General features: G+C 42.5%; 2 protein-coding genes across 3 annotated transcripts in view; both read right to left on the bottom strand.

The window, feature by feature from the left end:
- STAT1 (signal transducer and activator of transcription 1, 91kDa) overlaps positions 1-27476 on the bottom strand; it is a 44697-nt gene extending 17221 nt beyond the window's left edge. The window contains exons 1-14 of one of the 2 annotated variants that reach the window (XM_011936432.1): positions 27237-27476; positions 26746-26899; positions 23096-23224; positions 22198-22342; positions 20799-20897; positions 15670-15759; positions 14225-14303; positions 13064-13155; positions 12697-12848; positions 9870-10028; positions 5335-5427; positions 3725-3784; positions 1192-1221; positions 1007-1100 (exon numbers count right to left, since the gene is read on the bottom strand). In XM_011936432.1, coding sequence (XP_011791822.1) covers positions 1007-1100; positions 1192-1221; positions 3725-3784; positions 5335-5427; positions 9870-10028; positions 12697-12848; positions 13064-13155; positions 14225-14303; positions 15670-15759; positions 20799-20897; positions 22198-22342; positions 23096-23223 — 1221 coding nt within the window. In that variant the 5' untranslated portion in view covers position 23224; positions 26746-26899; positions 27237-27476. Of the gene's footprint in view, positions 1-1006; positions 1101-1191; positions 1222-3724; positions 3785-5334; positions 5428-9869; positions 10029-12696; positions 12849-13063; positions 13156-14224; positions 14304-15669; positions 15760-20798; positions 20898-22197; positions 22343-23095; positions 23225-23581; positions 23665-26745; positions 26900-27236 lie in introns of those variants that run through there. The other variant, XM_011936431.1, reaches the window with a different exon arrangement.
- LOC105507813 (ras-related protein Rab-1A-like) lies at positions 6888-8023 on the bottom strand. The gene is made up of 3 exons (XM_011936502.1): positions 7670-8023; positions 7387-7450; positions 6888-7075 (listed from the first exon to the last, which is right to left on the bottom strand). The coding sequence occupies exons 1-3, from the start codon at positions 7868-7870 to the stop codon at positions 6888-6890; spliced, it is 453 nt and encodes a 150-aa protein (XP_011791892.1). The 5' UTR covers positions 7871-8023.
- Positions 27477-27718: the final 242 nt, after the last annotated feature.

Here is a 27718-nt window from a genome sequence, read left to right as displayed (position 1 = left end):
GGTGCAGATACCAGTCTGGACGGATCTCTTGGAATCGCCACCAGCTCCTCTCCTGTGTTCAAACTTTCCCTGAATGATTCCCCGTGCACCTTCGTTAGCTGTTTCATGCCCTGAGGCTCAAGGGACAGCTTCACCCTCCCCTTTCCCTCAGCAGAGTCCTCCAGGCTGGGCCCAGTGACTCCAGGTCCAACTGCCCTCACGTGGATATCAATCCCTGAGCTGCCAAGGGAGCAGGCTGGGGCCCTGAGGGCGGCTCTGAATACCCTCAGGCAGCTGAGTTGGGCTACAGCTTTCAAGTCAGGTAGAGCTTCCTAGCTAGGAGGCTTGCTGGATCACAAAGTGGTCTCTAGTGAAAAAGGATGCCTTTAACCTCCTGCAGGTTCTGAGCCCAGGGAGAGCTTTGGACTCAGCACCCACAGAGCCTCACAACAGTTGGCAGCCCCTGTGTTCACAGAGGAGGAAAGATGGTACAGCCCATATAGAGCACCCTGCTGGGTCTCTACTGCCTGGGGAATGAGCTCTACTGCCCTGGAGAGAAGGTGGTAGAGTCAGGCTGCCGTAGAGGCAGGGGCTGTGGGCGGGGCCGCTAGAAGGGGAACACAGGGGCTGAGGAGTGAACCTTGGAGTACGGGACCACACTTGGAGGGTGGGGGAAATCGCAGTCAGGACACGGGAGCCATAACCTTTGAGAAAACTGCAAGCGTCTACAGTGAGTAACTGTGGGGATCACGCAGGCAGCAAGTGCAAATCATTTACGTAAACACAGCCTCATAAAATGTTTTTACTGTGAGTGATACATCCCAGAAAATGGAGTGAACAGACATGGGATGAGGAGGAGAAACCAAAATGCCCCAAGTGCTGGTGACAGGAAGTCACCAGCCACAAAGTCTGCAAACCCCAGCAGGGGGCGCCCTCCACATGGCAAACGTGCCAAAGAGGGTCGCTCTATTGTCAAAAGTCCTAAGAAACCGGAGACAATATAAAGACAGGAAACTCATGTCCCTACCAGGTGCCGAAATTCAGCCGCCAGACTGCCATTGGTGGACTCCTCCATGTTCATCACCTTTGTGTGCGTGCCCAAAATGTTGAACTTCCTAAATCTATACAATATAGGAAAGAAATGCTGAAAAGTCTTCCAACTATTAAACAAATAAAAATATAGCACAGTGTAGCATAAAGTACATCACATACCCTTTTACTGTATTTCTCTCATTCACATCTCTGCAAAAAAATAATATATATAATCACATATGTGTATTTAAAATATGAAATAAGCTTAAACAAAATTATGAGTATAAGAACATAAGAGTGTTAAGTGAATGATAAATAAAAAATACATCTACACCTGTGGGTTTGCGGCCTTTCATTCACTCCCTGCCTCAATCTACCCATATTAGGTCTGGCAAGTATCACTGAATGACCTTGGGCAAATAAATGGTCTGGGCCTCACGTTGTTCATTTGCACAACATACTAACAGTGCCAACATATGGGACATCGTGAGGAATAAACTAGTTAATTCCTCACCAGTATAGCCTCAATAAATGTAAGCACCAGCACCAGTACACCCTCAACAAATGTAAGCTATCGTTATTGTTTATTGGGCAGCTACTTGCTGCGAGGCCCTGCGCTAAGCACTGGGGATCCAGCAGACAGCACTACCCAGTTGTCACAAAGCTCAGAGGACTGCCAATGTGACTATTTAAACCTCATTTTTATTCTCTATGATCTTTAATGCTCTCATGAAAGTACCAGAAGAGTCAGTTATCTGGGGTAAGTGGGAAGTTTAAGTTTAAAGTCTGAGGTTGAAATTTTGAAAGACTTTGCACTTTTATATCCAGTGATTACTTTGTCATGTTCTGGCCAAATAATGTATCCATGAGTGTCCTAGATGTAGACTAGAAATCATGGGCTCACTCACAGATCTATTAGTTCACCTTCCTTTCCAATCTCAACCAGAAGTTTAATGATTTTGCGAATGACAATCACCATTAGCTACGGGAGGGACCTATTTTCCTGTTTGGAAAAAAAAGAACTTAAACTAAAAGGAATAGTATGATAAAAGCTGACTTTTCAAAGCTAAGAAGACAGTCAGCGGAAATCGACAGAAAAGACACAGGGGCCTGAAGCAGCTGAGAGGAGCTGAGCTGACGCAGAGGATGGTAAACTGCAATGGCCACACGACCCTTGTCCTTCTTCCCTTTAGGAAGTAGGATGTATTTCCCTGTCCCCCAAATCTCAGCTGGCCTTGATTTGCTTTTAGCAACTGGATGGAAGGGAGTGATGCTATACATGTTCCAAGGCTAGCACTCACAGGCCTTGTTCATTGGAACACTGTCACCGTTGGAAAAGCCCAGGCTAGCCTTTTTGAGATGCCTGAAGAAGGACCTGGTTATCCCAGCTGAGTCCCAGTTACGTAATAAGGCCTTGCTAGAGCACCTGGCTCCAACCACGCCAGCCCAGACCAGGACGTCCTACAACTCACAGAATATGAGAAATGAGTTTTTGAGGTTTTAGCCACTACTTTTTTTTTTTTTTTTTTTGACAGTCTCATTCCATCACCCAGACTGGAGTACAGTAGCATGATCTCAGCTCACTGCAACCTCTGCCTCCCAGGTCCAAGCGATTCTCGTGCCTCAGCCTCCCAAGTAGCAGGGATTATAGGTACACACCACCACACCTGGCTAATTTTTTGTATTTTTTGTAGAGACGGGGTTTCGCCATGTTGGCCAGGCTGGTTTCAAACTCTGGCTTATGTGATCTGCCTGCCTCGGCCTCCCAAAGTGCTGGGATTACAGGTGTGAGCCACTGTGCCTGGCCTAGCCACTAAGTTTTGAGAGTGGTTTGTTAGGGAGCAAAAGCTAACTGATATACCAAAGATGATGGCATGAAGACAAGGCACAGACCATGCTACAAGGAAGAATATTCTTATAGGAGTGGTAAGAAGCAAAAAGCCAGAGGAAAATGATTTGAATGATCATAAATCACTTTTGAAACTTGCCACACCAGTATGTGACACAAGCTAACAAAAACATTAAATATGGGAGGGTAATGAGAGTGCCCAAGTCAGTGCCAGTCCAGGTCTAGGGTCTCAGGGCAAAACAGAATGGGGCTGCTCCACCTGGACTCCCATGAGAGATGCCCATTCCTGGGTTCCCACTGCCCAGAAGAGACAAGGGTGAATCCCACAGGCTCCACACAGTCTCCCCAAGATGCTGATCTCACTCCAGAAAAACCCCCAAATGACCACAGAGTCACGGCAGCCTGGATGTTCGGTCTCAGGTTGGATCAGGGGCCTCTCCTCTGGGGCTGAGCTAGAAGGAAGGGGTGGCATGCCAAGTCCAGCCACTTTGAAACTTGCTGATTACAATCTCATATGCATAAAGAGACGCTCACTGTCTTGTTCAGTTATAGTCTAAAAAGGCTCAGGAATGTTGGTAACAGCTCTAGGGGAAGCTCCCAACATCCACCAAGGGAGCTGCTGACTTAAATCTGCTGGGATCATTTGTGATGGCCCTGGTGGATCTGACTAGGAGTCTCTGCTCACATGCAGCATTGGCAGGACTCTGGGTTCAGCCCTGGGGCCCTAGAGAGGCAAACTTCCACCCAGTGTAGACCCTTCCACAGCTAGTGAATCTGCTTATCTAGTGCAGGAGTCTGTGCTTGAGTAACAAAATCAACATTTCAGTACTACATGTATGTTACATAATACTAAAGATATCTTACTTATCAAATAAGACTTTGACTTTCAAATTATAATTCAGCTCTTGCAATTTCACCAACAGTCTGGAAAGATAAATAAAAGCCATTACTTAAAAAAAATTATCTGTTACAATTTATTTATTATGCCAATTCCCTATTAACGTTTAGATAAACCACTCTCCCCCAGTTTTGCGGTATTACCAACAAGAAAACTGACAGTTTTGTAGATCTACTTAAATTTTTGTAAGTGTATTTGTAAGAATAAATTCCTAGCTGTGGAATTGCTTAGGAAAAATTGTAACACTAATTCTGACAGGATGCAGCCCTGAGTTTACATTCCCACCAAAAGTTAATGAGGGTAGCTGCTTCCCTCTATAACCTTGCCAATATTGGGTTTCATCACAATTTCGACCTTTGGCCAATTTATATGGGTGAAATATAGTAAACATTACTTTCTACTGAAACTTGTATCTAATCTTTGTCCTGTTGGGAGACAATAAAAACCATTGCCCATAATCAGAAAAAATAGTGTCCCATCTACAGTCACCCCAGGGTAGTGTGGAAAGATGGAGGGCAGGTGAGAGTGTGTGCCTGTGCTCCACTGACCTGGAGACTTTGGGAAGGAGACCCCAGGGCTCTGTCTGCTCCGTTCAGTGGAGCAGGTGGATGGGATCAGATTTCTACTGTCCCTTCCAGCTGCGAGTTCTAGAATTCCACGAGGGCTTAAGTGTGGCATTGTATACTACCAGCCAGGGAGGGTTAACCACTGACTTAAATCAGTAACACCCCAGAAAAAGGACCCGGTCCAACTCTGAAGGTCAGTCCAGTTCTTCAGCGTCTAGCTACTCATCATAAGAAGAACGCTTAAAGCAATGCGGCCATTCAACAGAAGTAAGGCCACATGTTCCTGGAAACACTTCTACAATTATTATCGAGGAGAAAGGCTACAAAACAATGTATGTAGCCTACTCTTGAGTTTTTTAAAAAAGAAATATGTCATATTTGTGTGTGTGTCTCTATATGAAATATTTGTGTAGACATGGAATCCTGATTTTTTAAAAAGGAAACATTATGTCATATTTGTGCCTGTGTGTTTCTGTATGAAATACGTATTTGTGCAGACAAGGACAAAATCCTGGGAGGACAGACACTAGGTCATTTACTGTGGTGGTCCACAGATACTTATATCACGGACTGCTTTGAGAATCTGATGAAAGCTATAAATCCATTCATCAGAAAAATGTACATATTATAAATCCACATTCATACAGTTTCTGGGGTTCATAAGGCTGAGGTTATAAGCCTATGCCCAAGAGGGGTGAGGCAGCCGCGAACTTTCACTCTCTATTACACACATTTCTGCAATTTGGAATTCTGTTTTGCTGTGAGCATGCATTACATTTATGATTGGAAAAAAATCAGGACTGTGTACATATATATATATATTGGTTACATTTCTACTATGAGTATATTAATAAAAAACTCTCAGATATTCTCAGTAAGCGTTCATATTAAAATACCGCCTGAAAAATTATTTCCTCAAAAGCACCCTAAATAACAGTTTTTATAAAAGGAAACTAGGGGTACAAACTACACGACAGGTGATGTATGGGAAGCCATCTTTCCCTTGTTACCTCAACTTCACAGTGAACTGGACCCCCGTCTTCAAGACCAGCGGCCTCTGAGGGTGCGTTGGCATGCAGGGCTGTCTTTCCACCACAAATGAGCTGCAAATACCCAGCAAAGGATAGATAAGTTAGCATTTCCATTAAGGTTGAGGCAGTCACAATGATTTTCCTGAAAGAAAAAAGGGGGTTAGAGAGTACAACCTAAAAAACAGTTTGAAAGATTCTGACAAGTTGGATGAACAAACTGATATTTTCTAATTAGTAAAGAAATCCCAAAACCTAACAAGGACTTAACAGAAACAGAATAATCGTAATGATCTATGAAACTATTATATTGAAACAAACTTATACAATGAAGGCTAGGCATAGTGGCTCATATCTGTTAAGAGGCTGAGACGGTAGGACTGCTTGATCCCAGGAGTTTAAGACCAGCCTAGGCAACATAGTGAGATCCTATCTTTATAATTTTTTTTTTTTTTAATTAGCCAGGCATGGCTAATTAGCCCCAACTACTAGAGGGCTGAAGTGGGAAGGTCACTTGAATCTAGCAGGTGGAGGCTGAAGTGAGCCATGATCACACCACTGCACTCCAGCCTGGATGACAGAGTGAGGCCCTGCCTCAAAAAATAAAAATAAAAAATAAAAACCCCATATTTAATTATGTTCATTTACATGTCAGAATTAAGAATAAAATGTGCACTCAAAGAACAAGTAATGTTTTTAAATTTAAAAAAACTCAACACACAGGACTTCTTGTTTGAATATTAGCCATAGAGAACCAAGCAAATTTTTTTTTTTTTTAGATGGAGTCTCACTCTGTTGCCCAGGCTGGAGCTCAGTGGTGTGATCACTGCAAGCTCCGCCTCCCTGGTTCACACCATTCTCCTGCCTCAGCCTCCTGAGTAACTGGGGCTACAGGTGCCTGCCACCATGCCCAGCTAATTTTATTTTTTTGTATTTTTAGTAGAGATGGGGTTTCACCATGTTAGTCAGGAGTACATTTTTTTAAAAATATTACTTCCAATAAGTACGATATTTATTAAACATATCTTCAGTTGTTTTGTTACACAGTATGCAACAAATTACAATATTCTGCAGCCACAAATTATATGCAGAGTATGAAGAAGCTATTAATCAGACAGTGTAATCTTTCCATTTATAACTGCACAAGGAAGAACCAGCAAATCAGATCTTACACATAACATCTCACTAAACTTTACGCATGGAAAGTGACAGACACTGCTTGTGCTGTTTGATACAAAACAGCTGAACTTCGTCTTCAGAAGACTAGACCTGACATCTAAACACACCAATATAAACATCAAAACAAAATAGTCTAACCAACCACGAGAAAACAGTCTGCTATCAGGAAAATACATTATTTTATAAACCAGCACACAAAGGTTTAAAAACAGTTCTGAAAATGAAGTTAGCTGTTTTGAGTCAAGAGAATAAAAGGAAGTCAGTAATGACCATTTACAATCTCTGGCCTCTGTGGAGATGGTAAGAATCTGTTGTAGTACAGCTACATACAGTATAATTCAGGCAATTCTGTTTTTTCACTTGGGTTCAGATTGCAAATTCATTACTGTGAGAAAAGGACGGAGGCAAATTTTAGCAGGAACCTCCAGCTGATGCTTGACCAGAGTGCCCTGAATTTTAACACTGGGCTTCTCAGCACGACTAGCTGTTATTCCAGGACCCATTAGCTTTTTAATCTCAGCTGCCATCATCATGGAAGATTGTTCTACATTCATTGCATTTTCTCTTCTTTCTTTTTTTGAGACAGATTCTTGCTCTGTCTCCCAGATTGGAGTGCAGTGGCGCAATCTCGGCTCACTGCAACCTCCACCACCCAGGTTCAAGCGATTCTCCTGCCTCAGCCTCCTGAGTAGCTGGGATTACAGGCCTCTGCCACCACGCTCAGCTAATTTTTGTATTTTTAGAAGAGACGGGGTTTCATCATGTTGGCCAGCCTGCTCTCGAACTCCTGACTTCAGGTGATCCACCCACCTCAGCCTCCCAAAGTGCTGGGATTACAGGCATGAGCCACCGCGCCCGCCCTTGCTGCATTCTTAGCACTTGTTTCCAAAAACAGAATTCCAAGGGAATCAGCAAATTCCTTTGCTGTTGTCTAGTCTACTACTTTCTTTGTGGTCAGATCACACTTGTTCCCTACCAACAATCTGTTGATGTTTTCACTGGGATAATGATCTATTTTCTGCAGTCACTGTTTAATATTATTCAAGGACTCTTGATCTGTCATATCATACACAACCAGGATGCCCCTGGCTCCTCTGTAGTAACTGGAGATGACTGTTCGAAATCTTTCCTGTTCTGCTGTGTTCCGTATTTGAAGCTTAATTGTTTTCCCATCTAACTCTATAGTTCTTATTTTGAAATCCACACCAACTGTGCTGATGTAGCTTTCTGTATATGTATCATCTGCAAACCTACGAAGGAGGCAAGACCTTCCAGCCCCAGAGTCGCCAATCAGAAGTAATTTGAATAAATAATCATATTTGGGATTCATGCTGGACATGTCACTGTAGCTGCCACCACTGCCACAGCCACCCTTGCTGCTACAACTGCCGCCCTGACTCTCCGCGCTATGGGTAACTGAAGGAAAGGAATGAGATAGGCTGTTCCGGGAAAGCAAACGTCTTCCCCTACTCTCTCCCCTAGAACACAATCAGCAGCCACTGCCACTCAGCTATTGCTTCCACCCAAAATCAAGTATATTTTTATCATGTCAAGTTTGCATTAAAGAAAAAAAACTTGCAATATGAACCCTTTTTTCTACTCAGTGACATTTATCTATCTACTAAGTGTGTCTAGAGCACCTACTGTTCACAAGGCACTGCGCTAGGTCCTGCTGGGGGAAAAGGGTAACAAAGGCATGTCTCTGCCTTCCAGAACCTTATGATATGCAACAAATATAAAGAAATGCATAACAACTATATATAATAAAAGGCAGAGAAGGAGAGGAACAAAGGGTGACTGGAGGCCAGGAAGGGAGACAACACGTGTTTGGGAAATCTGGGAAGATTAAATGACGAGATACAAGGTGAAGCTTTCGGGATGATACAATTTTGAAAGCAGGTACAAGAAAAGAAGGTTCTGAGGAAGAGGAAGTATCCTCAGGAGAGCCACAGAGAAGCAAGCGTGCAGCATGGCCCCTATAGGAATCAGCAAGAGGTCAAGTTTGCCTAGAAAGGGGTGTGTGTGGACGTGAAGCGTGGAGTGGTCAGCTAGGTCCAGGCTGCAGAAGGGGGGCCGTGAATGTCCAGTTGAGGGGCTTCACTTGGATCAGCTGGTGATGAGGAACCAGAATAGAAGTCTGCTCTGGGACAGCATTGGTCACAGGGAGGGAGGAACGACTGGGAAGGAGGACTGGTGGGGAGGCTGAGGAAGAATCCAGAAAGGAGGACTTGAGAGCCTGAGACATGAGGAGGGGAGGGGACGAGGTGAGGCATGCTAGCGTCATGGCAGAGACTCGGCCAAAGGGGAAGGAGGAGTGGAAGGTTACTACAGCTTCCAGCCTAGGTGCTCACAAGAGTGAAGAACCATTGACATAACCAGATAATTCAGGAAGAGTCATCGTCATTAAAAAATTTTCGGGCCGGGCGCGGTGGCTCAAGCCTGTAATCCCAGCACTTTGGAGGCCGAGACGGGAGGATCACGAGGTCAGGAGATCGAGACCATCCTGGCTAACAAGGTGAAACCCCGTCTCTACTAAAAAATACAAAAAGCTAGCCGGGCGAGGTGGCGGGCGTCTGTAGTCCCAGCTACTCGGGAGGCTGAGGCAGGAGAATGGCGTAAACCCGGGAGGCGGAGCTTGCAGTGAGCTGAGATCCGGCCACTGCACTCCAGCCCGGGCGACAGAGCGAGACTCCGTCTCAAAAAAAAAAAAAAAAAAAAAAAAAAATTTTAGGCCAGGCACAGTGGCTCACGCCTGTAATCCTAGCACTTTGGGAGGCCGAGGCTGGCGGATCACCTGAGGTCAGGAGTTGGAGACCAGCCTGGCCAACATGGCAAAACGCAGTCTCTACTAAAAAAATTAGCCAGGTGGGGTGGCATGTGCCTGTAGTCCCAGGCATTTGGGAGGCTGAGGCAGGAGGATTGCTTGAACCCAGGAGGTGGAGGTTGCAGTGAGCTGAGATCATGCCACTGCACTCCAGCTTGGGTGACAGAGCGAGAATCCATCTCAAAATATGTGTGTGTATATATACACATACACACACATATATATACACACATATATATACACACATATATACACATATATACACATACATACATACACATACACACATATATACACATATATCATACACATATACACATGTATATTATATATACATATACACACATATATACATATACGTATATTACATATATGTTATATACATATACGTACATATGATACATATATGTGTGTATATATCCTATTAAACCCTTGTAAATCATCTGAATTACGGTCAAATGTTCCTCTGTATAGACTGATTACAGAAGGTACAAATAAATGTTCCTTGAGTTACCTCTGAATGAGCTGCTGGAAAAGACTGAAGGTACGGTCCCATAACACTTGTTTGTTTTTTGTGATAGGGTCATGTTCGTACGTGTATTTCTGTTCCAATTCCTCCAGCTTTTTAAGCTGCTGCCGAACTTGCTGCAGACTCTCTGCAACTATGGTGAACCTGGGAAGACACAAGACACAGATGTCTCTATGAGAAACGGTCCAGAAGCAGCCTGAATTAAAGGGAATCGTGGTATATTAGTCCACTCTCATGCTGCTAATAAAGACATACCCGAGACTGGGGAATTTATAAAGGAAAGAGGTTCAATTGACACATAGTTCCACATGGCTGGGGAGGCCCCACAATCATGGCAGAAAGCAAATGAGGAGCAAAGTCACATCTTACATGGTGGCAGGCAAGAGAGCTTGTGGAGGGAAACACCCACTTATAAAACCATCAGATCTTATGAGACTTACTACCATGAGAACAGTACTGGGGGAACCACCCCCAAGATTCCATTATCTCCACCTGGTCCTGCTCTTGACACATAGGGATTATTACAATTCAAGGTAAGATTTGGGTGGGGACACAGCCAAACCATATCACATGGAAATCAACAAGTAATTTAATTTAATTTAATCAACAAGTAATTCCCATTTAATGCAACACAAAATGCCACCTAGGATACCACGCTCTGCGTTCTAAGGAAAAACAAAGGGAACAAGGCTTGTGCCAGCAGTAGAAGCTTTGTTATTTGAGGAGTAAAACTAACATGCACTGAGTACAGCCTAGATCAAAAACTTCTGCACACCACTGAGGCCTATGTAAGGAGAGATGGGTCGGGGCAGGGCTTCTAGGTGATCTGTGACTGGCGCAGGGCAAAGAGGAGGCCAGAGGCAGGGAAAACAGCAAAGCAGATGCTTCCAGGTGATGCAAGAGGCAACGAGGAGCCACTGCAGGTTCTGTGAGGAGAGTGGCATCAGCAAGCAGTGTCTCGGCAGGACCAGTCAGAGATGTGGACCAGAGGGGCAGGAAGAGGCACAGAGAGGGGAGGCAAGGCCGGGGACAGGAAGAGAGGAAGGAAAGATGATTCTGGCTTTACTCAACTGAAAGGAGAAGGCAATATGCTCAGTCTAGACCCTAAAAATAGAAAGCCAGTGAGTAAACCTAGTGATTGCTCTTCGTCTTCCTTCCTTACAGTCACTGCTAACAGTAACACAGGCTGGGGAAATGCAGTTTTATTCACTTGCAGTAATGACAGAAGAAAACCTTTTAAAAGTGTCTTCTCCCTGGGAAAAGTATCTACTTCACTTTCTGATTTTACTCGATTCCAGTTCAAAGCCCTGGGACAGCAGCCCTTCATCAGGAAAGGAGCAGGCAGGCTAATGGCTGGCTGAGTTCCAGAGGTGATGCTAAACCAGTGTCCCCAACTCTGCTTGCACACCGAGAAAATGACAATCCTTAGACAGCACAGTAGGAAAACTAGAGGGCATGTGTGTCCCTACAAGAGGCTCCTGTGGTCTAAGAGGACCACTAGGGGGCTCTAGACACCCCAAGGCCTCCCTGGCCACCTGAAGGGCTTAGGAGTGTCAGTATCCCTCAAGGCACATGGGGCGCACTGGGCTCAGAAGCTCTGCTCTAACCCACAAGAAATCTGGGGTACCTACAGGCAATTCACAGAATAAAATAAATGGCTGAATATTAATTGTGATTTTTAAAAAATTGGCAATACAGAAAATAACCTCGTGAGATCTCTGGTCCTTGGACCCTTAGCAATTGTCCCAGGCCACCTTCCCTCATGTTCATTCTGTGATCCCAAGTTCAGCTCCTGTTGCCCCTCACCTGGACCACACTAATATGCTAACAGTATTCCAACTGGTCTTTCTGTCTCTATCCTATCCTCCAGGATGTGGCCAGAGCACCCTGTCTAAATCAAAGATCAGAGAAATACATCTCCTGCTTAAGAAAAAAGCCTGCCTTGGCTCAGCAGGACAGCTGCATACAGCCCGCATTCCTAGCATGGTGCTGAGAACCTGCACCATCAGGCTCCAGCATCTCCCGCCGGGTCCACTTTCCTTCCCGTCTCCCCTGACACCCCACTCTCACGCCACGCAATACAGTCCCTTCAGGCTCCCACGTGTGTGCCTTTGCACATCCTGTGCTCTGTGCTGGAAAGCACTTCCCCTTGATCTACATGGAGTAACCCTAGTCACTTTTGAGTCAGCACAAGGCCACTTCCTCTATGAAACCTTCCCTGGAGATGCTTTCCTTTGTCCTCCACAGAACTCTGATGGCCTTTTGCTAGAGCACCTGGAAACTTTTACTGCACGGAATTATTACCATGTCTACATCCCCCTTCCACACTGAGAAGTCCTTGTTGGCAAGGGCCAAGAATCATTCATCCTTGTGTGCCCAGGTCCTACAGTGCCTGGCATACAGTAGGCATTTAATAAGTATTACTGGATGGATGACTGAATGAATGGTTCCTAACAAACTATTCTGTAAGCCTAGAAAAATGCCTCAAGCTATCTTGTTTTAAAGGAAACATTAGGAGTCAACTTGTTAAATGTGCTCTATAATGACCATGTCACTGATGTTTTGTACAAACGACACACCCCGTGGTACAGGAGTGATCCAAACCAAGCAGACATGGCCGAGCGTGGCAAGAGTCATGAATAACGCTGTGCTTTCCAAGTGAGTGTTTCCAGGGTAAGCAGAAGCTGGACTACGTCAAACTCTATACCAACGTTTTAACAGGGTCCATTCAACTAACACAGCTCAAAGGTGCATTTATGAGTTTATGTGGTTAGCCAGTCAGCTGCCAGTTTTCCGCTTTGGAGAATCTTACCAGTTCTGCAGCTGATCCAGGCAAGCATTGGGCGGCCCCCCAATACAGGCGCTCTGCTGTCTCCGCTTCCACTCCACTAGTTCATCATTAATCAGGGCATTCTGGGTAAGTTCAGTGACATTCAACAACTCGATTATTTTGTGAACTACTTCCTAAAGGCAGTGGAAGAAACAAACTAAAATAAATTCATTTTTAATCACTGAATTTTAAAATATTTTTTAAAAGAAAAGCAAATATCATTTCATTCTCAACTGGGGCTCTAAGCCAGGTGGTTATAAAAATAATTTTTCTTCTCTTCTAAATTTTGATTCCATTATTTACAGTCTATAACAAAAGCGGCATGCTATTCTGGAAAGTAAATAACTACCTTTCTTTTATTGTCAAGCATTAAATACATCTTCTTGAGTAACAGCTGTTCTTGTTTCTGATCACTCTTTGCCACACCATTGGTCTCGTGTTCTATAAATTGAGAGACAGCCAGTAAATATATTTATATAAAGAAGACAAAACCAACAAAAGCCAAGATTCATATAAATACAGGATAAAGATGACACAAATGCTGCCCAGTGACAGGTCAAAGTTTGGCTTTCTTCAGTCTTTATTAAACATGAAGAAAAGTCCTAAGTATAACAACTAGGCAAACTGAAACAAAATACTTGTTTTCAGTGACCCATGTAAATCGGACATAGTAGTATCTGCCACCAAAGACACTGTCAGGTAATTACCTAAATAAATGTAAATAACAGAATTCAAAACTTCAGGTAAAAAATGTATACAAAGCGTTATCTGTAGCTTTCAAAGAGCAGTAGATGATTAGGAAGTGGTAGCTGAAGTTGCTGTCTCTCATACTTTTTACCTAAATCATACTGATAATCTCTGCCTATGAACCATGCTATACCCCAGATGATGAATACAGCAACGGCAGTGCCTTACATGTTCCACACGATGCACATTCTTGAGTTCTTTTCTGTTGCTACTCTCATTAAAAACATCAACAGTAACAAAATAGAGTAAAACTGCTTTAAAACATGAGAAAAATACTGAGCTCATCTGCAGTGTACACATGTGGACCTGCCATGTTTGAAGAAACTTGAGATATTAGGGCAGGGGAACTCCACATATCTATCGCTCTATATCAGTCAGTGGGCTAGGCACAATAAATAAGGTGAGTAACACATAACCAGTGGTTATCAAGGAGGGGTCATTGACCCCTAGGGGACTTTTGGCAATCTCTGGAGACAGTTTTGATTGTCACTAGTGAGGGCTCCTGGGTAGTGCTACTGGCACCTGGTGGGTATAAGTCAGGGATGCTGCTAAACATTCCAATGCCAGGACAGCCCCCACAACAAATGATCTAGCCCAGAATGTCAACAGTATTGGATGTTAAGAAACCCTGGCCTGGATTATCAAGGAAGAATTCAGAGTCATAAAATACTCGGCAAATAGAAAGCAGTAATCATCTTCGTTATCTAGTGTGAACAGAAAAAAATCACAGCCAATGGGCACCACTTCAGTTGTGAACCCTTACCTCTGTTCTGCAAGGTTTTGCATTTGAAGTCATATTCATCTTGTAAATCTTCCAAGCTCTTGATTTCATGCTCTATACACTACAAATAAAGATGTAAACATGTTTTCTACTGATCAGCAACTTCCAAATACTTTAGGCAACAGAGTATTGCTTCTATGAAACCCAGAGAAACGTGAAAACAATTCCAGCTCCCTCAAAAAGAGATCTGATTTGGAGAGTTCTAATCATACACATGAAATAATTTCTATTTCATTAATAAGTATGTAATAACACTTTTAAAAAAGCAAACATACAATAATTCTCAAACTGATTTGTATGTTCTTAACCTGGTTCCAGCACCTAAATTTTGATTCTTCCTCATCATTTTGAGACTACCTCTGAGATATGATTTAAAAACTCCATTGTAAAGCCCACAGCAGTGGGGGAAAAAGCTCATAGAAAATTTCCTCATTCCTTCCAAATAAGTAAAGTGACCATACATCTCTGCTTTACTGGGATAGACCTGGTTTCATACTTGCTATAATTACAAACAGTGCCCTCTTGGCAGCTCAAATGCATCTCCACCTGGACAATAAATTGTATGTGCATTCTACAAATGAGCCTCATTTGTTTGGGATTTGGTCACATTTCCACATATTCTTCTCTGGGTTTCCATGGCTATTTCTGGACTGGGCTCACTCGGTGTCTACTTTAATGAAATGCTTCCCTAGGAGACCACAGGATAAAGTTGCTCCAAAGAATGTGGAGTTTCGAAAGATGCTGTCTGAAGCATATAGTCAAGGCCATATTGGTGTTACCCAGAGACCAACAGAGGACCAAACCCCTAAGCTGGAAGGCCTTTTCCACAAACACAGGCTTGTGTGAGAAAGAACTCCTCAACCTCTCCCCACACCAGCCCTAACAGTGGAGAGGAATAAATGCAGGCCATGGAGGGCACCAGAGCAGCCCTCTTCTTCCATAAATTGACTTGGAAGTTTTATCCTAAAATCACTGTGGATGTCTTAATCAGAAATGTATCCAAATTTCTTTCAATAAAATGTATTTTTGCTCCTCTTCCAAGTCTTAGGATAGAACAGATGATTGGGAAAGATGGGCCATGTTTATCCTGGGGCACTGTGATTTGAGAGATGTGGACATAAAGGCCCATTTAGAGCAGCAACATCTCATTTACTGGGTACTGGGAAAAGTCAACCTTTACTGCATGATCTTTCAGGGAAGAAAAAGATAAACTCAATGTTTGGCAGTTTTAAGAGGCCATTCAAGAAGTCTATCTGGTCATTGATTTTACCAATTTGTTTACTTATAGCTTGAGGCTTCTGCAAAATTTTTCTTCCCAACTACTTAAAAGACTGAACTCAGTTACTAGGTTTATACCCCAAGCGATTGAAACCTTTTTTCCCCACAGAAAGTTTCAGAATGAATGCATGTGTTTACTCAATACTCACCATAACCTTGTCCTTCACATTTCTGACTTTACTGTCAAGCTCTTTCTGTTTGTCTAACATCACTGTGCTTTGAATATTTCCCGACTGGGCCTGTAATGGGAAGGGCGTGATTACAGCCATAGTTTTCTCCAGGGTGTGTACTTGCTGGCTACACTCCAAAGTCAAGTCCCCACCTGCCTTTCCAGACCGTCTGACATGTACTACAAGCTTCCTGCTTATGTGTCAGTAAGAAATTTTTCCCAAGGCCCTGGAAAATGCTGGCAAACTGTTAACAAGGCTACAAAAAAACTAGGCTCAATTCATGTCTAAAATAAACAGTATTTCTGGGACTTTCCATTAATTCATACAGTTACATGGTACCACACTGGAATTTAGTTCAGGGTTTCTCAAATACTGTACACAAGATTATTCTTATTAACCCTGCCTTTATTTATCGTAAAGTTTTCTGATTCAAACTGTGGTCCTCAGACCAGCAGCATCTCACTAGGATGGAAAATCTAGGTGCTGGAAAATCTCAAGGGCTAGTATGATTATGGAATCAGAAAAGCCTATTTTAAGACAATCCTGGGTGATCCAGAGGTATACTGAAATATGAAAGCATTCCATTAAGGCCATCAATGAAAATCTGCTACTATAAAGTCAATAATGAATATAAACCCAGACTTGCCCAGGAGTATTCAGTCCTACTTTTGATAATCAGAACACTCAGAAGTGACAGGGTCTACTTGCTTCATACACCAGATGTACCCTGCACATATTTACTGGGTACTAAGTAAATGTCAGGCAATGTTCTAGGCTCAGGTGTTAGAGTGGTAACCAATGGTCCCTGTTCTCCTAGAGATTAAATTCTAGAAAGATGTTATTTTTTTTAGAGTTAAATCCCCCACACAGCAAAAACTGGGCTTGTCAACCTTTCTTACACAGTGCCCTGTACAGCACAGATTCTACGGGGGTGTTTTTACATATTCGACTGTATCAATCTTTTCTTCTTTATGCCTGGAATTTTCCTTATACTAGAAAGCCTTTCCCTATTGACATTACAGCATTCATTCATTTTTTTTTTCCCTAGCACTCGCAAGGTTTCCTTCTTTTTCCTTTTAACTTTTAGATCGCTGATATATTTGTCTGTTCTCATGATCAGTGTGAAGTATAGGCCCACTTTTTGCTTTCACTTTTTTTCTAATTAGCTTTCCATTTGTCTTAACAACATTGACTGAAAAGTCCATTATTTTCCCCAGTGCTCTGAGCTGCCAGCTGTATCACATAAATTTCCATATGCACATGGGTTTCCTTCTAGATTTTTCTCTTCTTTCCCATTGGCCTGTTTATTCATAAGCCTGAACCCTTGAAGGATATTGGACTATAGAGGATTTATAGTCTATCTAGTAGGGCCAGTCCCATTTCATTGCTCTACTTGTTCAGAAGTTGCCTTGCTATTCTTGCATGTTTATTTTTTATAAATTTCAGAACCAATTTGTATAGCTCCAGAAAACAACTTGTTGGTATTTTTATTGGAATCACATTAAAATTACAAGTAAACTCAGGGAGAGCTAATATCTTTATGATGCTATTTTTAATTCTTATGCTTCTAATGGTTTTTTCTTGTCTAATTGCATTGGCCAATACCACCAATACAATGCTAAATAGCAGTGGAAACACAGCATCCTTGCTGTGTTTCTGACTTACTGGAGTTTTCCTAGTTAAATAAGTTACTGTCTCTAGAATGGAGAGATATATATTTTTGTATGTTAAAGAGGTATCCATTAATTCTTATCTTATTCAATGTTTTTATCAGAAATGAGCATTGAATTCTGTCAGGTCTTCTCAGCTTCTGTGGAAGGATGTAAATGCTTTTTTCTCCTTGTAGCTATTAATTTAGTGAATTGCATTAATAGGTTACCCAGTCATGGTCTACCCTTGTGACCTATAATAAATCATATTTGGTCATGTCTTTTCTTAATGTAGTATTTAATTCTGATCCCTAATATCTTATTGGGGACTTTTGTATTGATATTCATAAGTAAAATTGGTCCACAATTTTTTGTTTTATCTTTATCAGGCATACATCATCGAAGTTATTCTCTCTTCAGAGGAAGTTTTCCTTCATGTTATATATTCTCCAATAGTAGAAGTTCAAAGCATGTGAACTGTATCAGCTGTAAAGTGCGTATTAGAAATACATGAACGTTACTGGTATCCTCTGTAAGTCCAAGGTGCCACATATCACTAAGTGACAAAAGGAGTTTCTCTGGGCGGTCGGGATGAGCTGTCACTTTAAGAAGTTCCATACAGCTTTCTGCCTGTGCAGGGAAATCTCTGCTGTTGTCTAATTCTGATATGGTTTGGATCTGCGTCCCCGCCCAAATCTCACGAATTATAATCCCCAGTGTTGGAGGTGGGGCCTGGTGGAAGGTGACTGGATCATGGGGATGGTTTCTCATGAATAGTTTAGCACCATCCTCTTGATACTATCCTTGTGATCATGAGTTTTCATGAGATCTGGTTAAGTGTAGAGCACTTCTCCCCGGCTTCCTCCTGCTCTGGCCATGTGATGCGTGTGCTTCCCCTTCACCTTCTGCTATGACTGTAAGTTTCCTGAGGCCTCCCCAGAAACTGAGCAGATGCCAGCACCATGCTTCCTGTACAGCCTGCAGAACCGCAAGTCAGTCTCTTCTCTTATAAATTACCCAGTCTCAGGTATTTCTTTATAGCCATGCAAGAACAGACTAATACAACTTCTAAGCCAGCAGGACGTGGGCACCGTGTCCTGTGGGCTTTGTAACAGCTGGGATACTACACCTAGGGAGAGGGACTAGGCCACTGGAGAATTCTGACTTCCCAGGCCGCCTCCCAAATGACCAAGGCTCGGTTTAGAGAACAGGGATATAAACAACGACTGTAAGAGAGCCACTGTATCCCCAGCTTCTATATCCCCTTTCTACTGACTTGCTGGGAGATGCTTGTGGAAAAACCTGGTGACTGTGGCAGGGCCTAAGAAACCTCCTGCTTCCAACTTGGGCAGTAGTCCCTCCAAGTCACTCAAACCCTTGGTATTCTCTTACTCCTTCCTCTCATCCCTCCCTGCTTCCCTCCACCCTGCTCCCATCTCCTGCTAAGCAGATGCTTGGCTGCTCCTGTACACTTTAGTACTGAAACCACTTTCATAGTGAGTCCTTAACTTTTTAACTTTCTAAGAAACCAGGAGTACTGAAACCACAGGAATGTCAAACATTGAAGTTGGAAGGGACTTTAGCTGTCATTGACTCTTACTTTCTCATTTCACTACTGTACCTCTAGAGACCTTGTCTGGATGGGAACTTGGTTACTCACAGGCCTGAGATCAAACAAAGTCTTCTGCTCAGGAAGGGGGTCCTTTTCAATGGAATGAGCAGTAGTCCAAGTAAGGGAATAGGCACTTCATGGGTGTGAGAAGTTCCAGCCAGAAAGCCCTCACATCCCATCCCACAGATTAGAAAACTGAAGAGTGACTTCTCCAGTGAGCTAGTTTTAGAGTTGGACAATACTGGGTTTAAATTCCAAACCTACTTCTCATTAGCTCTGTGGCCCTGAGCAAAGTACCTGACCTCTAAACCTTAGTTTTCTCATCTTTAAAATGGGGATAAGAATACCTACCTTCAATGACAGTTTTGAAAGTATTTACTCAAATGAAATAATGTTTATAAAGCGCTTAGCACAGGGCCTGCAACATGATAAGCACTCAGCATATGGTAACCATTAGTCCTTAAGAACACAAAGATGGAACAGCAAAGGGAAGCTTAGAATCCACCTCATGTCTTTCCCTCCCACCTGAAAGATATTCTCCCTATCCCTTCAAACCCTATGGACCTAAATTTTTGTCCAGACACGCAATTAGTTTATTCACCACAAATAAAAAAAGAAAGAAAAAAACTTAGTGTGCTGTAAGACAGCACACGAAACATTTATAGTCTACTAGAGTGTGGATTAGCACAATATTCTCTTAAATCTATTTTCTAAAAGCTCTTACATTAAAACAAAAAATAATGGGAACAATAATTTCCCATCTCAGCACGTCTACAGACTGGGACAAATGCTTAGGCCGTGCGTGGAGAATGGCATCTTCCACCACACTTAAACTGTCTCCCTCTCCACTGTCGCACAGTTCCCTTTGGTAGTTATTTGTTGGTGAAATGCACACAGGACGCATACTGTGTCCTCTGGCATCCATATAGGAATGGGCTCCTCCAGAACAATCCATAACATTGGATTGTTGGCTTGTTGTCACCACCCCACTGCTCAAGAAAGGAATACTAAATGCCATAGCAACTTCAAAACTCTGCTGAACCCTGACAGCTAGGAAGGTTTATATTAGGATTAATAAAACAATGATCAAAAATCTTGATACTAGTACAACTCTGACTCATTGACTGTTTGATGTCTTGAATATTTAATAGGTATCTTGATCTTGCTCAAAACAAAGCCCTTGATTTTCCCATCAGCCTCTTCTCTCCACAAACCTACTGTGTCCTACAAAACTCCTGCCCCTGCCTGGTCCTTGCCTTCCCAGCTCTGTGAACAGCATTATCAGTTTTCAAGGGGTTCTAGTAGCTGCTGTAGAGCCATCCTTGACTTTCTGCTCACTCCTGCATCTAATCCTTCAATATAAGGATCCTTCTACATTGGCACCACATCCAAAGCATAACCTGAATCTGTCCACCTCTTCCTACCTCCACTGATTCTACTGAGCGCAAACTTCCACTGCCTCTCCCTTGGACAGCTGCAAGAACTCTCTATTTGCCTGCTTCCATTCCTGTGCCAGCAACTCAGAGGCCTTTCCTGATTCTGGTCTAAAGGAACAACCCTACTCCCAGCCACTCCATGAACTCAGCATGTTATCTTCTCAGCACTTTATGCTACCCGGAAGTATCTTGTTTATATGTTGTCTCTCTCCTTGTTAGAACTTCATTCCATTAGATTAGGATCTTTCCTAAAGCCTGGTTCTATAAAATCTCTAAATCTGATTCTCCCACTTCTTGGGGCTATAAAATTAGAGACATTCACCATTGCTTTGACGTGGGCCCCAATAATATTTGATGAATGAATACATTTTTAATTTATTACAATTTTTGTGTTCAATGAGAAAAAAGTACCTGATTAAATCTCTGGGCATTTTCCAGAATTTTCCTTTCTTCTTTCAGACAGTTGTAAATGATCATAGACATCTGGATTGGGTCTTCCTGAAAATTATCCTAGATTTGAGGGGTTAGAACAAAAATAAATTAAAATGCAGAATGTTTACATTATTGTGTATTGTAAGTTGATATGAATTTGTTTACATTCTCTGAGAAACCTCATCTCTCATCTATTAAATTCTATATAAGCTATGTTTGTTAAAATCAAAATATTTCTTTCACAAATTATGACAAAAATTGCTTTAACTTTCTAAGTGCAGATACCTAAAGTACTTTTGGAGTAAACAAGTATTTTCACATATGGTTCATATAATATTTTTACTTTAATATCTTTCCATATTTCTTGAGGCCAATTATCTTCTGTTAGGATCCCAAGACAATGCAAATGATATAAAAACTATACATGGCATTCCTCAATGAATGCATCTGTTGGTCTAAGCTTTGAACCAGACCAAAGATATTAATTTAGGTTTTTCTGTTGCCATTGTCAAAGCTAGTTTGCAAAACACTGGCAATAATGGCACTTTATACAGGTGCATTCATGCAAGGTCTGTATGACAGCAAATTTCTGTAAAGTTAATTTGATTTCCCCACTCACTGGTATATAAAATTATAAATGCATTCACAAAGGGAAAAAAAAAAAACTTCCAATTACCTAAGTTGAAAAGTTCAGTTGTATTGTATGAAAGAAGAAAATGATAGCTTTCACCTCCATTAAAACAGAAAAGTTCTGTTATTACAGGACATAAATATGATAGCCAGGCCAAGGGCATGCTGGGAGTACATTTGAAGAACTCCTAAAACTCTGTAGCATGTTCTCTCATGTCTGGATCTTTCTTTGACCTTTTCTTGCAGGAGAGGCTAACTCCACCAGAAGCAAGGCAAGGTGGAGTCTAGTTCCTGAAGTCACCCCTTCCTCAAGTGAAAGTCATACCTTTCCGGACTTATTCCTCATTTGCATAGCAAGGACCTGAACCTAACTACTAACGTTCCCTGGAGCTTTAATATACTACCATAGATCACTGCTCTTAAAATGCAGCCCCTTTTCTTTGACTTAAATATTGACTGTTTTCAGTAAAACAAGATTATAGCATCACATTTTTCTCAGAATTACTGACACCTAAGAGTTGATACATTTAATCTTGAAAATTCCTTCTGTGTTTATAAAATGAATTGATATCTTATTTTACTTATGCTATATTTACTGATGCTATAAATAATATAAATGGAGTTGTTTAGTCTCTGTTACTTCTCTAAATACCACGAAGTGTGTGCTCAATTGTATTTGCTGAATGAAGAAAACTGCCTTCCATCAACACGAGAACATTTCAACTAAAATACAAAAACCAGGTCATACCTGAAGATTACGCTTGCTTTTCCTTATGTTATGCTGTAGCAAGAAGTTATTCTCCAAAGAAAAGCGACTATATTGATCATCCAGCTGTGATAGGAGGTCATGAAAACGGATGGTGGCAAATGAGACATCATTGGCAGCGTGCTCCCTAGGAGATTTAACATTTACACATTTCATTCTAGAACTAAATGTCTACGTAAAACAGACAAAACAAATGTTGGTTTCCTTATTGAAATTATTAAAAACAATTTATTTTCTTAGGTTTGTTTTCTTCTTCTGAAACTGATATTGCTTTAGCAGTAGTTTATGTGGCATTTCTCTTATGTGCAATCAGCACGAAAAATTCTAGAGCTCTAAGAGATTGTGCATGACACTATTCATGGTGACTATCTCTGGAGGGGGCAAAGTCAACAGGGGACCCCTCACTTTCTATGTTAAATACTTTCAGGACATTTAAAATATTTCAACTAGCAAATAATACATTTTAAAGTAGAACACCTATCAGTTAAAAAAAAATCCCCTTAATTTTACTACCTTCTTCATATTTCTAATCAATGTTTAACCATTAATTTGGCCTTATTTCTTTCAAGTTACTTCTTTCTATAGTCTGGATCCTAAGTTGGAAACTAATTGGTGTCAGTATTATCTAACTTGTCCAAAGCATTTAGGAGTATCTATCACAAATTAAATTTGATAAAACTACATAAAAGTGCTTAATGACTAATATACTTAACTTTGTTGAGACACATGTCATTTTTTAAATCAATAAACTTATCTACAACAAATAACCCCAGTGGCCATTGATGGAATTCATCTTCCAGTAAACATGGCCCCAAGTCACTTAATCAACAAGTATTTTTAAGGTGTAAACTACTTCTTCTATCTAGTGAATTTTCCTTACCAGTCTTGCTTTTCTAACCACTGTGCCAGGTATTGTCTGATTTCCATGGGAAAACTGTCATCATAAAGCTGGTGAACCTGCTCCAGGAATTTTGAGTCAAGCTGCTGAAGTTCATACCACTGGGACATCCTATAAAGAAAAAGAATATATACTCTTTCCATGTATATGGAAACCACAGCTTCAAAGAAAGCCTTCTTGGCATCAGGTTGTACTCTTAAATATCTTGCTTAATCCAAAACATAGTTTGTCCCAGAAATATTTTATTTAAATGGCATTTATAGTCTAAAGCCTCTTTTTAATTGACTTTGGGGATCAACTTTTTTTCTCCTCCACGAAACACATCTTCAGGTCTTTGCTGTCCATATAACAGGGGAGCCTTCTCTGGCCTCCTTATTTAAACTGCAACCACCTCCCACCCTGGAAACATGCTCTTTCTCTTCCCTGGTTTATTTTTCTTCATAGTACTTACACGACCATCTGACCTACCACATTTTTTATTTTGATTATTGTCTGGTTTCCCCACCTGAAGGGATGGATGTTGGTGGAGGATTTTGTGCACTGGTGTGTCCCCAGAACAATGTCAACCACATAGTAGGTATTCAATAAATAGGCCTTTAAAATGAATTTGTGATTTTATCAAATAAACACACGAAAAACATTATTTTAATTGGACTTGCTTTAAGACAAATCACATGACTCTCCCAAAATGCTCTCCTACAAATCACAGTACATTTGTAATTTAACTCAAATATTTCTAAACTGCTATATTTATGATTCATATGGTAAAATTCAATATTTTTGTTATACACATTTAGAAAGATATATTTTCCTCTTTCCCTACTACAAACAATAAATCTGGCATAAAGAAGTAATGATTTTTAAATATTAAAACAACATCATTAAATGTAATTTAAAAGGATAAAGTAACACTTATCTCTTTGGAAAACTGTTAAGTCCATTTTTATATAGTTATCCTAAAGATTAAAAATCACAACAAAAACTCGATATAAGGAAGTCCTAAAATCCATTAGGAAAACGGAAAGTCTTCCATGACCATCATGTAACTTAGGATTTATATCAGCACACAGCTGGCGATATACAGAGTGGACACAAGTGAATCTTGCCCTGCCAGACCTCTGGGGAAGGGGTCTGGATTTTCAAGTAGGGCATGGAAGAGTATCTACGCATACTTGTAGCCAAGTACATGCATGAAGGCATTAAGTCATGCCTAGTCCAAAAATGTCTTTCCAAAGGAGCATGAGGAAATGTCTGGACTATAAAGCTAGTTATCATCATATATACCAGTAGAAATGGACCCAAGCCCAGCCCCTTGGCACTCCTGCTGTAGCAATTTGATTTTTTTCAGTTCAATTTTATTTTACCTGAGCGTGGCTCTCTCCCTTCCTGCCTGGTAACTAATAAGGATGTGCCTAAAGCAGATATGCTGGTCTGTCAGCCAATCGGAGCTGCAACATCACTTATTAGCCAAGTGAACCCAGGTAACTTACTCCCCTATCAACAAGGTGGTTGTGTGTGTGTGTGTGTGTGTAGTAGACAGGAACTTGCTCTGTCATCCAGGCTGGAGCCCAGTGGCACGATTATAGTTCAGTGCAGCCTCCAACCCCTGGACTAGAGCAATCCTCCCACCTCAGCCTCCCAGTGAGCTCAGACTGCAAGTGATATGGTTTGGTTCTATGTCCCCATCCAAATCTCACCTCGAATTGTAATATAATTCCCACGTGTTAAGGGCGGGACCAATGGAAGTAACTGAATCATGGGGGCAGTTTCCCCAATGCTGTTCTCATGATAATGACTGAGCCTCATGACATCTGATGGTTTTACAAGCGTCTGGCATTTCCCCTGCTTGCATCCACTCTCTCCTGCTGCCCTGTGAAGAGATGCCTTCTGCCATGCAGAACTGTGAGTCAATTAAACCTCTTTTCTTTATAAATTACCTAGTCTCAGGCAGTTCTTTATAGCAGCATGAGAACAGACTAATACAATAAACATGAGCCAAGATGCCTGGCTAATTTTTAAATTTTCTTCAGAGACAGCCTCTTGTTATGTTTCTGAGGCTGGTCTCAAACACCTGACCTCAGGCGATTCTTCCACCTCAGCCCCCTAAAGTGCTGGGATTACAGGCGTGAGCTTCCACACCCTGCCGCAGTTGGTTGTTAAGGCTAGATGAGCTAGTACATATGTAGCACCTGGCAGAGAAGAGGTGAATTAATAAGCTCATGTTTGGGTGGGCAAGGTGGCTCACGCCTGTAATCCTAGCACTTTGGAGGCCAAGGTGGGCAGATTGCCTGAGCTCAGGAGTTCAAGACCAGCCTGAGCAATGAAACCTTGTCTCTAGTAAAATACAAAAAAAATTAGCCGGGCATGGCTAATTTTTTAGCCTAAAAAATTAGGCGTGCACCTGCAGTCCCAGCTACTCAGGAGGCTGAGGCAGGGGAACTGCTTGAACCCAGGAGGCGAAGGGTGCAGTGAGCCGAGATCGCGCCACTGTACTTCAGCCTGGGCGACAGAGCGAGACTCTGTCTCTAAATAAATAAATAAATAAATAAGCTCATGCTCACAAATCTGGAGTCAGTTTCATCTTCTCACAGAACCTGTTACCAACTCAGAGAGTGGCATGGCCATCTCCCAATCACCTAGCTCAAATCCCAGATTTAGGGTTGATTCTTTCCGCTCCATCCCAAGACCTGCTGCCTTCCTGTCTCCAACATTCTACCTTCCCAATCCAGCCTCTGCTGCACACAGATTGGACCACATCAATCTCCTGTGCAAAAATCCCATGATTTGCCCATTCCTAGGCAGATTTCCAACCCACCCCATCTTCATCTATCAACAAAGCAACCCAGTCACCAAATCATTTACTGTTTTTCAACAGTGCCCAACACTTCTGCTTTGCTCCAGCTACTCGCCCTTGGAACAGCCTCTCCACGAATTTTTGCATCTCTAAATCCTATAGCATTCAAAGCTATGTACAAAAGTCCCTTCTTTCATAAAGTTGTCTGAGACTTACTCACAATTAAGCTTTCTTTGACTCGTGTCTCACTGAATTCTGTACCTCTATTAGAGCATCAGTTCCAGTTTTCCTTGTAAAGCTCTGTGATGTCTCCAGAGCCCCCGCAGGGGAAGGTGGGTGAGGTGTGGTGGGGGTGGAGTAGTGGGGTTATTTTCCTTTTTAACATCTTATGGACCTTGGACAGTGCGCTGCCTATACTATGTGCTCAAAACAGTTTGTTGAATTCAAATTGTGTATATTTCAGATGGAATTAGAAACTAAAAAGCAAACCATATTATGATCTCACAAGTGTGAGTCCAGCATCCTCATTTAGCAATGGTTGCACAATGGACTGTGTTGGAGGCTCAAGTCCTATTTCTGTTCTATGAAAACAACTCCCTATCTATACAAACAACATTCAAAGCACAATCAACCACACCTCTGCATACCTACCCCAGAACTCTTCAGAAATTTTTTTTAAGAGTAATTATATTATTTTGGGGGTAGGGGGTCTGCAAAAACTAAACATCACTTTTAAACTCTAGGAAGACATTAAGTCCTTCCATCTTTAAACATAGAAACATAATTAAGATTCCGAAGCCATGTACTCATTCATGTGATCCCATGAACATTTACTGACCTGCCACCTTGTGCCCCAACAAGGGCCTGGGGATTCAATCAAAGGAGCAGCTACACACAGCACGTTAGGTGCCAAGACTGTCGAGGTTGCATGCACAGAGTGCGAATGTTAACCTAGACAGCTCTCGAGGATGGCATACAGCAAATGAAACTTTCTGCGAAAAGAAGAAAACGTGACTGATGGAAAGGGGGGTGGAAACGGGAGAAAGTGAGGGTAAATGGGAAGGTGCAGTGCCTTCTAGAGGTAAATTCTATTTCACAAGTCCTCTTTACTGCCAGAGCACGACTGGCAAGGGCAATCGTGCTGAGCAGTGCCATCTCCGAGAACAAGGGGCACTCCTCGCACTTGGAATACTCGGGACACGTTCTCTGGGTCACGGATTCGCAGGTCAGCACAGACGGCCCGTCCTCGCCCGGCGTCCAACTGCACGGCCCGAGGACTCTGTCCCGGCGCGTCCCACCCCCGGCACCCGGAACCTCACGGCCACTCACTCTGCGCGCAGGATCCGGAAGGGCTAGGCGGGGGCGGGGGGGCGCGGCGGTGCAGCCTCTCCCGGGCGTGCCGGGCCGCCTCTGCTCGGTTTGGGGTCTGCCAGGCGCGGTCCCCCGGTGCAGCCGAGCCCCTCCGCAGACTCTGCGCTGGAAAGCGAAACTACCGGGCAGAAGAAAAGGCAGCGCCGGCGCCCGGCCCCCTTTCGCCCCCACCAATCACCGGGCGGCTCCGCGCTCAGCCAATTAGACGCGGCTGTTCCGCGGGCGCCACCGCCTCCCTCTGCGGGCCGCTGCTCCCTCGCTCTCTGGGTGTTTCCTCCGGCTTCGGGCAGGGCCGCTGGGTGGGTGACCTGCAGCCGGGTTCCGTGTTGCCACGCTAGGTATTGGAGTTCTGTTTACATGTCTTAGAGAACGACCAAAAGGACGTGCTATGTTTGCAGAAGCCCAAACTTGGAGGTCTCTGTATTAGCTTCATCATTGAG

This window comes from Colobus angolensis, unplaced genomic scaffold (assembly GCF_000951035.1).
Source record: "Colobus angolensis palliatus isolate OR3802 unplaced genomic scaffold, Cang.pa_1.0 Scaffold153, whole genome shotgun sequence".
NCBI classification, from domain to species: Eukaryota; Metazoa; Chordata; class Mammalia; order Primates; family Cercopithecidae; genus Colobus; species Colobus angolensis.
Note: the sequence above shows the minus strand (reverse complement) of the source record. Positions and strands in the feature narration are given on the sequence as shown.

Bases quoted from the DNA above. Each gene is read 5' to 3' on its own strand.
- LOC105507813 (XM_011936502.1), bottom strand. From the start codon at position 7,870: ATGTCCAGCATGAATCCCAAATATGATTATTTATTCAAATTACTTCTG. The intron at 7,451-7,669 runs GCAGAACAGGAA...ACAACAGCAAAG, and splicing joins AGCTTCAAATACGGAACACA to GAATTTGCTGATTCCCTTGG. The intron at 7,076-7,386 runs GCGCGGTGGCTC...CAATGAATGTAG, and splicing joins TAAGAATGCAGCAAGGGCGG to AACAATCTTCCATGATGATG.